The 12,773-nt window shown below is 48.6% G+C and overlaps 1 protein-coding gene across 3 annotated transcripts in view; it reads right to left on the bottom strand.

Annotated features, from left to right (window-relative positions):
* LOC140410602 (protein LYRIC-like) overlaps positions 1–12,773 on the bottom strand; it is a 154,448-nt gene that overhangs the window by 34,646 nt on the left and 107,029 nt on the right. For all 3 annotated transcript variants that reach the window (XM_072498890.1, XM_072498889.1, XM_072498891.1), the window contains exon 7: positions 12,604–12,702. In XM_072498890.1, coding sequence (XP_072354991.1) covers positions 12,604–12,702 — 99 coding nt within the window. The remainder of the gene's footprint in view (positions 1–12,603; positions 12,703–12,773) is intronic.

Raw genomic sequence — 12,773 nt, 5'->3', positions numbered from 1 at the left:
TACCTCGAGCTATAGTGGTGAGGTTTCACCGCTATAAAGACAGGGAGATGGTCCTGAGATGGGCGAAAAAGACACGGAGCTGCAGGTGGGAGAACGCGGTGATCCGCGTGTACCAGGATTGGAGTGCGGAGGTGGCGAGAAGGAGGGCGAGTTTCAATCGGGCCAAGGCGGTGCTCCATAGAAAGAAAGTTAAATTTGGTATGCTGCAGCCGGCGAGACTGTGGGTTACAAATCAAGGGAAACACCACTACTTCGAGACGGCAGAAGAGGCGTGGACATTCATTGAAGAGGAGAAGCTGGACTAGACTGGAGAGAGAAAGAACTTTTGTAATAAAGTTGTGGTGTGATTGCGTGGGACTGGGAATCGGAAGGGGGGGGGGGGAGAAAATTTTCTCTTTCCCCTCGATGGGGGGGGGGGGGGGGGATATGGTGAACTGTGGGCGCCGGTGGGGAAGGAGAGGGGGAAGGAGAGAGGGAGCTGAGCCATTAGGGGCGGGGCCAAGTGGGAAGCACGGGCTTTGCTCCCGCACGATGGTAATTGTGGCGGGAAAAGGGGGCGCAGGAAGGAGGGAGCCTTACACAATGGGAGGCTGAGGATAAACGTCGGAAGCCGAGGTCAGCCAGATTTTGCTGACTTCTGGAAGCAACATGGGGGGAGCAATCACGCTAGAGGGAGATCTAGCGGGGGGGGGGGCGGGAGGACACCGTTGGGGGGACAAGTGGGTGCGTGGGAACCGGGTGAGGAGCTGGTCTAAAAAAGGGGATGGCTAGTCGACGAGGGGGGGGGGGGGGTAAAGAGCCCCCCAACCCGGTTGATCACGTGGAACGTGAGAGGGCTGAATGGGCCGATGAAGAGGGCAAGGGTACTTGCGCACCTAAAGAAATTAAAGGCAGATGTGGTCATGCTGCAGGAGACGCATCTGAAACTGGCGGATCAGGTCAGATTACGAAAAGGATGGGTGGGACAGGTATTTCACTCGGGCTTGGATGCAAAAAATAGAGGGGTGGCAATATTCGTGGGGAAACGGGTATTGTTTGAGGCGTGGACCATAGTGGCGGACAGTGGGGGTAGATACGTGATGGTGAGTGGCAGATTGCAAGGTGAGGCGGTGGTTCTGGTGAACGTATATGCCCCGAACTGGGATGATGCCAACTTCATGAATCGTATGCTGGGGCGTGTCCCGGACCTGTAGGTGGGAAAGTTGGTAATGGGGGGAGACTTCAACACGGTGCTGGATCCAGGGCTGGACCGGTCCAGGTCCAGGACCGGGAGGAGGCCGGCAGCGGCCAAGGTGCTTAAGGACTACATGGAGCAGATGGGAGGAGTGGATCCCTGGAGATTTACTAGGCCTAGGAGTAAAGAGTTCTCCTTCTTCTCCCATGTCCACAAGGTGTATTCTCGGATAGACTTCTTTGTCCTGGGAAGGGCGCTGATCCCGAAGGTGGCCGGGACGGAGTACTCGGCTATAGCCATTTCGGACCATGCCCCACATTGGGTAGATCTGGAAGTAGGAGAGGAAAAGGAACAGCACCCACTGTGGAGATTAGATATGGGATTGTTGGCGGACGAGGGTGTGTGTGTAAGGGTAAGGAGATGTATCGAAAGGTATCTGGAGATTAATGACAAACGAGAGGTTCAGGTGGGAGTGGTCTGGGAAGCACTGAAGGCGGTGGTCAGAGGGGAACTGATTTCCATAAGGGCCCATAAGGGGAAACAAGAGAGCAAAGAGAGGGAGAGATTGTTGAGAGAAATTTTGAGGGTGGATAGGCAGTATGCGGTGGCCCCGGATGAAGGACTATACAGGGAAAGACGAAGGTTGCACACGGAATTTGATTTGTTGACCACGGGCAAGGCGGAGGCACAATGGAGGAAGGCACAGGGAGTGCAGTATGAGTACGGAGAGAAGGCGAGCCGGTTACTGGCCCAACAACTGAGGAAGAGGGGGGCGGCGAGGGAGATTGGAGGGGTTAGGGACGAGGAGGGTGAGATGGAACGGGGAGCGGAGAGGGTGAACGGGGTGTTTAAGGCATTTTATGAGAGGCTGTATAAGGCTCAGCCCCCGGAAGGGAAGGAGGGAATGATACACTTCCTAGACCAGTTGGAATTCCCGAAGGTTGAGGAGCAGGAGAGGACAGGACTGGGAGCACAGATTGAGGTGGAGAAGGTGGTAAAAGGGATTGGGAGCATGCAGGCAGGGAAGTTCCCGGGACCGGACGGGTTCCCGGTGGAATTTTATAGGAAATACGTGGACCTGCTGGCCCCGCTTCTGACGAGAACCTTTAATGAGGCCAAGGAAGGGGGGACGTTGCTCCCGACGATGTCGGAGGCGACGATATCGCTGCTCTTGAAAAGGGACAAAGACCCGCTGCAGTGCGGGTCTTACAGGCCTATCTCCCTCCTGAATGTAGATGCCAAGCTTCTGGCCAAGGTGATGGCGACGAGGATGGAGGATTGTGTCCCGGGGGTGGTTCACGAGGATCAAACGGGGTTTGTTAAGGGGAGACAATTGAACACTAACATACAGAGGCTGTTGGGTGTGATGATGATGTCCCCGCCGGAGGGGGAGGCGGAGATAGTGGTGGCGATGGATGCAGAGAAAGCATTTGATAGAGTGGAGTGGGATTACCTGTGGGAAGTGTTGAGGAGATTTGGATTTGGAGAGGGGCTTATTGGATGGGTTCAGCTTCTATACAGGGCCCCGGTGGCAAGTGTGATTACAAATAGGCAGAGATCTGACCACTTCCGTCTATACAGAGGGACAAGACAGGGATGTCCTCTGTCCCCGTTACTGTTTGCGTTGGCAATTGAGCCACTGGCCATAGCGCTGAGGGGCTCTAGGAAGTGGAGGGGAGTACTTAGGGGAGGAGAAGAGCACCGGGTGTCACTATACGCGGATGATTTGTTGTTGTATGTCGCGGACCCAGTGGAGGGGATGCCCGAGATAATGCAGACACTCATATTAGATTTTCATGCTTTTGGGGGAGGGAGCACGCCTGCACAATTTTCTACATTGTTAGGTAGATGCAATGTTGTAGCTGTAATGAAACAGCCTCACAATATCAGACAGGTTTTTCCCCTTGGATGGTTCCCTCACCACCTTCCGCAGATGTGCCCTTCAGGACTTGGGTTTGTACTTGTGCTAGCAAGATACTCTTGCTGATGGACACTGAAATTCCCCCCCCAGAATACATTTTGTACCCATGCTACCCTCAGTAATTCTTTCAAGCGGTGATCACTAGGGAAGAATACTGATTTATCAGTTGAGGGATGGTGGTACATAAGATTAGAAGAACGAGGAGCAGGAGCAGGCAATTCAGCCCCTCAAACCTGCTCTGCCATCCAATACAATCATGGCTGATCTCATTTCAGCCTCAACTCCACTTTCTTGCCCATTCTCCAAAACCTCCAACCCATTACTAATCAAAAAAGTGTTTTTAATAATAATCTTTTTTGTCACAAGTCGGCTTACATTAACACTGCGTTGAAGTTACCGTGAAAAGCTCCTAATCGCTACATTCCAACGCCTGTTCGGGTCACAGAGGGAAAATTCAGAATGTCCAATTCACCAAACAAGCACATCTTGCGGGACTTGTGTGAGGAAACTGGAGCACCCGGAGGAAACTCACGCAGACACGGGGAGAACGTGCAGACTCTGTACAGACAGTGACCCAAGCTGGAATCGAACCTGGGACCCTGGAGCTGTGAAGCAACAGTGCTACTCACTGTGCTACCGTGCTGCCCCGTCTATCTCCTCCTTAAATGTACTCAATGTCCCAGCATCCACCACACTCTGGGGTAGTGAATTCCACAAATTCACAACCCTGTGAAAGAAGTAACTTCTCCTCACCTCTTTTAAATTTGCTACCCCTTATCCTAAAACTGTGACCTCTCATTCTCGTTTGTCCCATAAGAGGAAGCATCCTCATATACCTCAATTAGATCGCCTCTGTCTTCTAAACTTGAGTGAGAGTATAGGCCCGAACTGCTCAATCTCTCTTCATAAGACAAAACCCTCATCTCTGGAATCGATCTAGTGAACCTGAACTGCATCTAATGCATCCCTTCTCAAGTAAGGGGACCAAAACCGTACACAGTCCTCCAGGTGCGGTCTCACCAATGCCTTATTCAGCTGCAGCAAGACTTCCCTACTTTTATACTCTAGGTATACTCAGGTAGGTGGTAATCAGCAGGATAATTCCTTGCCCATGTTGGACCTGAAACCATGAGACTTCATGGGGTCAACAATCGATGTTGAGGACTACCACGTAAAGTCCATCCAACTGCAAACCACTGCGCTGCCAACTCTGGTGGGTCTGTTCTGCTAGTGGGACAGGGCATACCCAGAGATGGTGGAGTCTGGGACATTGTCTTAAAGGTATGATTCCAGGAGTGACAATGCCAGGTTGTGGCTTGACTAGTCTGTAGGTCGGCTCACCCAATTTTAGCACAACTCCCAGATGGTAGTAAGGAGGGACATTGTATTGTCAACTGGGCAGTATTTGCTGTTGTAAGTTCCAGTGCCTGGTTTGATGCTGGGTGGTCCATCTGATTTTATTTATTTTTGATTTTCTGTAACAGTTCAGTACAACTCAGTAGCTCGGCCACTTTAGAGGCCAGTTAAGAGCCAACCATGCTGTTGTGGGTATGAAGTCTCATGTGTAGACCAGGCTGGGCAAGGACGACACATTTCCTTCCATCAAGGACATGAGCGAGGTAGGTGGGCATTTACAGTATTCTAATTGTTTTCATGGTCATTTGTAATTGTCATTTCTGAGACGAGCTTTTAATTCTAGATTTATGAATTGGATTTAACTTCCATCGGCTACTGATTTCAGCTTGTATCCTCAAGCACAAGCCTAGGACTCTGGATTACTATTCCAGCAAGATTACCACTACACTGTCCCCTAAGGTAGTTGTGGGTTGAAATAAAGAATCAACATTATGCATGTGAATAGAAATGTTTTAGACCTATTCATATTTAAAGCAGCTGCTTTATTGTCAGGCTGTTGCTAGTCAATTTTTAAATGCAAACAAGATGGTAATGATAAATGACCTAAATCAACAATCCAAACTTGTTTGATGGCCAAAACACAATCCTACATTTTCGGAAGTGTAGCCTATTGTATAGATCAGAAAGTGCCAGACAGCATCCTGTGATTATGAGATTACAATTTCATCAAGAAATCTAGTTTAATGTAACAGATTTATTGTTTGTTTCCCAAAGTGCGGAGTGCCATTTAGTGGAGGGAGTGAATGGATCATCTTTCTATTTTTTATGACTGATGTAAGCATTAAGTGCTGAGTTCAACACAGCACAGTCCCATGAACCATAAAGCTTCTTCTTCACTGCTAACAATGAGCCTTTTCCCATGCGATGGTAAAGCGTCCCTCCAGAACTTCTCCACTGCTCAGTCACGCTCCTGGTTTCTCTGAACAAGGCTGGTTGCTTGTGCTAAATTGTGAGCTATTTGGTGCTGTGAACTTACATATTTTAGAAACTCACTAACAACTGCCAACGCTAATGGCAGAAATGTCAGTGCTGGGTTGGAGCCTGGAGTGAAGGATTTGGAGGTAATTTTCATTTTGGATGGAGCTGAACAACTGTCTGCAATGGATTGGCCACCTGTGATACTTATCTTCCTTTCCAGTGACTTCCATGCCTTTAAATGTCTTCTTCATTTTGATTGGTAAGGGTTTACATGTGTAAACGTAAAGGTGAGTCAAGTGATTCAAAGTTGTTGCGCCACACAGTGGCTGTAAATAGAAATACCCTCCGATAATGTGATTTAGGTGGTGAGTGAATGAAGAGTCATTATTTACTGGTTTTGATTCAAAATAAAACGTCAGTTTTTATTTCACCTGTATGACAGCTTATACCACCCTGCGTGGACAGGTAAATATCATATCTTCGGCAATCACTTGCTAACGACGATGAATGTCCACCTAGGAAACTCCGTGTTGCTGATCATGGGTTCTGTGGGTCCTTGCGTGGCTGATGAGCCTGATCCTAGAGCTGCATTTTAACTGCACACTTGACAGATGTTTCTGGGAAGTGGAACTGGTCCTTGGACTCGCAACCGCTGGTATTCCTTTCTCTGGCTCCTTTTCTGGACCTCCTCTTGCCGTCGGGTGTTCTTGAAGAATTGTGTCCCTTCAAACAAGAGGTTTCTCCAAGTAGGTCTCTTCTGAGCAAGTGTCTCCCAGGCATTGGCATCTAAGTTGCATTTCTTGAGGTAAGTCTTCAGGGTGTTTTTGAAGCTCCTTCTTTATCCTCCTCTTGTTCGGGAGCTTCATTGAGCTGGGTAAAGAAGATTTTCTTTGGCGGTCAGGACTCCGGCATCCTAAGCACATGGCCGGCCCAGCGGAGTTGGTTTCGGATGATCATGGCCTTGATGCTAGCGCTCTTGTTGGATCTCCGCATTGATGTTAGTCTTAGATGGGAGGTGTTAATGTTGCGCCTGGCGTGTCTCTTGAAGTTGCCGAGCAGTAAAAATCATGATTATTTTTCCTCGGATTGTTCAGACGCCACACCAGCTTTCCGGAAGGGTTTCTTCAGAGACTGGGAGAAGCGAGGATTTAGGCGATGATCTTCTCAGTGATGGCGACTAGGGAGATTCCTCGGTAGTTCTCACAGTCCGCTTTGCCTCCTTTCTTGACGATGGCGGCGATGACGGCATTCCTGAGGTCAAAAGGGATTTCTTCTCTATTCCAGATTTCCAGGAACAGCTGATGGAGATGACGGATGATCTCTTATTCTCTAAGTTGGAAAATTTCCACCAGAATCCCAACCACTTTTGCAGCTTTTCCATTCTTCACGTGTTTAATGGCAGCATTGACTTTGCCCATGCTTGGTGGGAGTCCAGGATCATCTTTGATGGAGAGTTGAGGGATTTCCTCAAACACGTCCTCTTGTATGATTTTATTATGGTTTAGGAGTTCTTTGGACCGTTATCTCCAGGCAGATGTTTTTTGTATCTCCCAAAAGGGTTCTGTCCTTACTCCGCAGTGGTTTAAAGCATAGGGTGTTGGGTCCATATATGTCCTTGGTGGCACTGAAGAATCCCCAGATGTCAAGCTTGTCAAAGAGGAGCTTCTCAGTCCACCATTGGTTCTTGATTTCCTGGGTTCTTTTTTGCTCTATTTTTAAAAGCTTACTGCAGCTGATATTTCCATGCAGTGTCCCGTCCAAGTACTAAGCAGGCCTGAATCGGCTTAGCTTCCATGATCAGGCGTTTGCAGACTAGTATGGCCGTAGGCTGTCTGGGTTTTTCTTTGTACCTCCACCTTTGCTGTTTGATGAGTTTGCCTATTTGTCCTGATGGGTATGCTGTTTGTCAGGCTTTCCTCTTCTTGTCAATGAGGTCTTGGAAGATGTGGTTGTTCTTGTCTAACCAAGTCTTGGAGCTGATGGTTCCTTCATAGCTTGAGATGATGGCTGTCCTCAGCTCTTTCCAGTTTTCCCCCACTGGAGACTTTGGTGAAGATATTCATTAGCATGCTTGGCTCTTGAAGCCACTCAACATTGATCTTTTTGCTTAGCTGTTTCTTCATTTCTGCTGCTTCTGGTGGAGTTTGATGGACATAGAGGAGCAGATGAGCCGGTGGTCTGTCCAGCAGTCACCTGCATTGGTCATCGCTTTGGTGATGAGGGCAGCCTTTTGTCTCAGGATCGGACAATAATGTAGTTAATCATGCATCAGTGCTTTGAGTGTGGATGTCTCCAGGAAGTCTTGAACTTGTCTTTTTGGCGGAAAGGTGTGAGTGATGACAAGCTGATGTTCCCTACATTTGGTGAGCAGGAGAACCCATTTGAGTTGCAGTTCCCAACTCCTTCCTTTACAATGGATTCCTTTCCAGAGTGAGGAGTCCCTTCCAACCCTGGCATCGAAATCTCCAAGGAAGATAGTCTTATCTTCCTTAGGAATGTTGGAGATTACGGTGTCCAGCTGGAGTAGTAGCTCTCTTTGGACTTATCATTGGCATCAAGGATTGGGGCGCAGGCACTCACAACTGTTGTCTGCTGGCTCTTGGCAAGTTGTAGCAGGAGGGTCATGAAGCGTTCATTGATGCCAACAGGGGACCCAGAGAGTCGGATGACGGGTTTGGTCTTGATGATGAATCCAATTCCATGCATCCTGGGCTGATCCTTGGGTTTTCCTCTCCAAAATAATGTGTAACCACTGCCATCCCTCAGCTGCCCTTCAGGTCTCTTGCAGGGCAGCAATGTCAATATTGAAGTGCCTGAGTTCATAGACAACAAGGGCAGTTCTCCATTCCAGTCCATTGTTTTGCTCATTATCCATGAGAGTTTGTACAATCCAGGTACCAAGATTGAGTTTAACTTTGATTTTCTGACCACAGGTAGATGAGGCAGCAAGGTTGAAGTCGGAACAGAACAGGGCATCTTTCCCCATGTGGGGTGAGCAGTGTGGATCCTGAAGAGGGTTGCTCAGTCGTGGAGAAAATTGCCGAAAGGCTCTTCTGTTCCTATTCCAAGAGTGAACGACTGAATCAGACTCCACCGCCTACGTGCTGGTCCGAAGCAAGGGACTTCCAGATCTCACGATCCTGTCCCCCTCTTGCTAATCAGCGGAGGGGTTGTATGGGGGGGGGGGGGGTGTTGGTTTCCATTAGATTGATGCTAGACGCCTGGTGCAGGACATCTATTAACATGGGTGTGCTGTTGACAATCAGCAGACACATGGTCCTTGACAGAACGTAGGTCCAGTTCCAGTGGCAAGGAAACCTCGATGACTGGGGATCTTCCTGCAGCTGCAGCCTTCATCTGCCATTTGCCTAAACAAGACCTCAATGTCAGATCAGGCAGACGATACTTGTAAAATGTCATGTAACTGGTTGGGGAATAACTGAATTGATTTCCTTTTGGCTTATCTCTCTCAATGTGGACCAGATTCTGCACAGCAATGTTCTACAATCAAAACTATTACCTTGCCGGGCAGGTAACCTCATTGTGCTACAAAAATGATAGTGAAAAACGTTCACTATCTGATGCCATTCTTGAGTTTATTAAAGAAGAATTTCTAGTGGTCTACCATAACAGTCAGTGTCGACAAACTCTTAAATGTCAGCTGATGTAAGTTTGTAATAATATTTAATATGAAATGGCATCAAAATCCTGATGAATATCATTTATCAAATTCCCCCAAAAAGTCAAATAAAACATATTTATGTTTTTGAACTAAACAGTGAGGGGCCAAATACTCCAGTTCTTCCAGGGCACTCCCAAGCAAGAGGTCGGAATTCAACCAAATAATTGTCATTTTGGGCAAGTTTGGTCGGATGTTTCCCGCTGGCTTTTTGGGTGAGATCAACACTGGTATAGACCCACACTTAGGGCGTAATTTAACTAAATGGGAACAAAGTCCCATAGTGAGCGCCAAGAACACAATGCTATCAAATGTCACTCGAGTTAGAAACAGGGCCTCGGCAGGGAATGCGCGCTAAGGCGGCACATAGTCCCGTTTTCTGCACTGAGGAGCTCCGCTCACCAGAACGCCCCAGTGTAGCGAGAGGTCGGAACGCCATCTTTAAGTGGTATCCTGATCTCATGAGCCCCGACTCGACCCCCGACTCCCCCAATCCTCAACTCACTATGAGGGGGTCCCCTGGCCCCCTCTCTGCCAACAGTTGTGCAGGGCACCACAACCTGATTGCCGCCACATGAAAAGTGCCAGCTTGGCACCTTAGCAATGCCAACCTGGTACCCTGGCAGTGCCACTTGAGCACCTTGGTAGGGCAGGCTGGCACCCAGGTGCCACTACCAGGGTGCCAGGCTGGCAGTGCCAGGGTGCCAGGCTGGCAATGCCAGGGTACACAAGTTGCACCAGCAGTGCTAGGGTACCACCCTGCCCAAAAGGCATGCACCTAGAGCCTCCGATTCCCTGGGAGACCCCCATGAACGCCATTCCCTCTGATCCCCGTTTGTGGAAGCCAGTACTGAACGGTGCTTGTCCGAGGTCTCCGAGGCGAAGGGGATAAATCCCAACGCCTCTGGTGACTCGGGAAATTTCACATTAGAGTGAGACTGTCTCAATCTAATATACAGATTTGCTGAAACATGCTCCCACCCACAATGGGCAGGATTTACATCGCAACATCCCGCGAGATTGTGTTAGATCTCGCGAGGCATTGCGAGCCGGGTAGGTCCTGGGAGTGGGGTCTCCCGGCTTCTATTCAGGCACAACGTGGCATTTCGATCATGACTGTAGCCATTTTAGGGGGCTTTGGGGAGTTTCTCCCTGGTTTAGCCCTAGAAATGTTTTCAGCAGTGGGGAGCTGAACCTGTCAGCAAGGTTAGCTCCTCAGAGATCGGGGCTTATTTTGAAAATGTGCCCTAATCTCTAAGTGAGCTTGAGGGTCCCCCCACACCACACAACACACGGGCATGACTCCTTAATCCCCAAGTGAGGCCAGCCAGCTATGGGGTCGCTAAGCCCCCTCTCTTTTTAGGCTACCCATCCCACCTTCCGGCAGTCCCCCCTTTCAGGACCTCCACCTTCATCCCACCAACCTTTATGAAGATCCTTCATACCCGCCCTTCACTCCCCACCACCCTTCATACCTCCCTCATAGAATCACAGAATCCCTACAGTGCAGAAGGAGACCATTCGACCCATTGAATCTGCACTGACCCTCTGAAAGAGTAGCCTACCCAGGCCCAATCCCCATAACCCCATTGAGGGACAACCTGCACATCTTTGGCCCTGCTCAGGCCCTGACCCATGGCAGTGCCACTCTGGCACCCCGGCAGTGGCAAGGTGCCCATGGGAGTGTCAGGATGCCACCCTGCCCTTCCCTGACCACCCAGATGTCTCCAATGGCATGGGAGACCCCCCACAGGTATCACGTTTGTGTGGATCAGTACTAAAAGGCGCCGTGGCGAGGTCTCCCAGGCATGGTTATTAAGTCCCGTACAGCGAGAGAATCCAGTGAATGTATATTAAAATGAGCCTAACGGCGACGTCTCATGAGGTTCGGTCGAACAACGAGGCCAGTAAATCGCGCCGAGAATCTAATGGAGAGACCAAATATAAGATCTGAAATTGGGATAGGTCAGGTCTTGGCATCCTCTGCAGTTTCCCTGGGGATTTGTGGGGGGTACATGTTGTCAATCTCCCATGTACTAAGCAGTTACTGAAAGTGCATCACTCTATTTATACATATCTTACAGGGGGGAAAAATTGGGTCTGTGACATCAAGTTTGTGTTTCAAGAGCCTGAGGATTGCAGCAGGAAGGGAAGGCTGAAAAGAGGTGGTCAGTTTCAGGATCCTCGGGAAAGATTGAGTTGAGAGAGAAATTGCATCTTGATTTCAATAAGTGAGGATGCAGTGAGGAGGGAAGACAAATCTGGTTGAATGGTGGAAGAACTAAGAGACAACTGTTTGGAGGAGTACAAGCCATAATAAAATGAAGACAAGAGTTTAACAAAGATGCAGACAGTTCATGACTGTAAGACGGGCACCTCCCTCTTCCATTTTTTCTTCACTCCCTTTAAAAAAATATTTTATTCAAGGCATTCTCATACAAACATAGAAGAACAATCAAATTACATTATAAACAACCAGCACTCACTTCCCCCCTGCTCCCCTAATACTGACCCCTTCTCCCATCTTGCCCCCCATTTTATCCCCTTTACCTCCCTTTCCCACTTCCTTTTCTGACCCCTCAAATCGTCTTAAAGAAATCAATAAAAGGCTTCCACCTCCTGGTGAATCCATCCACCAACTCCCAAGAGAAACCTGACCTTCTCCAGCCTCAGGAATTCCGGCAGGTCGCTCACCCACTCCTCTGCTTTCGGCAGCTCCGAGTCCCTTCACCCAAGCAAGATCCGTCTCTGGGCTATCAGGGAGGCAAAAACCAAAACATCGGCCTCTCTCGCCCCCTGGGTTCTCGGGTCTTCCTACACCTCGAATATCGCCATCTCTGGACTTGGGGCCACCTTTAGCCCCAGCACCTCAGACATTACGTCTGCGAACCCCTGACAGGACCCCTTCCTTCAGCTTTGGACATGACCAAAACATGTGGATGTGATTCGCGAGCCACCCTGCGCACCGCGCACACCTATTCTCAACTCCCTCAAAAAACCTACTCATCCTTGCTACCGTCATATGCGCCCGATGGGACTACTTTAAACTGAATGAAGCTTAACCTCACACAGACGAGGACGCATCTACCCTCCACAGGGCTTCAACTCCTTGTAGACCTCGGACACCCTCCCCTTCCCTATTACTTCACTCCTTCTTGCAAGTCAATAATCTAATCACAAGATTTGCTATGGGGAACTGTTCAAAAACCAAAGCAATCAATTGAAATTTGAACGTTGGTAGGTAAACGGTAACAAATAATTTATAAGCTTGGATATTCTCAGACCAACTAAAATATTTGCTCTCAACAGTGTCCATAGCAACAGGGAGGCGTTTATTTGATTGGTTTATAATATGCATCATAAAAGTAAGCTATCGTACTTACCAATAGGTCATTGAAAAAGTAGTTAACTTCTTTATTGACTATATTTGGACTTGAACTATGCAATAAATTTACACTGAGAAAAAAAGGTATTTAAATAATGAGACTTCCCTACCTAGCCCAAGCCATGCTCCATCAATTGTATGAGACGACAGTGAGGCACTCAAGTAACATCTCGATGGACTATCTTGAGATGAAATATTGTCCTGGGTAACTGAAGACAAAAAGAACATTTTTCTCAATCAATCCATGATGTCCTTAAAAGTCAAGTGATAAGTTTGTAAT

The sequence above is a fragment of the Scyliorhinus torazame genome, chromosome 4, assembly GCF_047496885.1.
Source record: "Scyliorhinus torazame isolate Kashiwa2021f chromosome 4, sScyTor2.1, whole genome shotgun sequence".
Lineage (NCBI taxonomy): Eukaryota > Metazoa > Chordata > Chondrichthyes > Carcharhiniformes > Scyliorhinidae > Scyliorhinus > Scyliorhinus torazame.
Note: the sequence above shows the minus strand (reverse complement) of the source record. Positions and strands in the feature narration are given on the sequence as shown.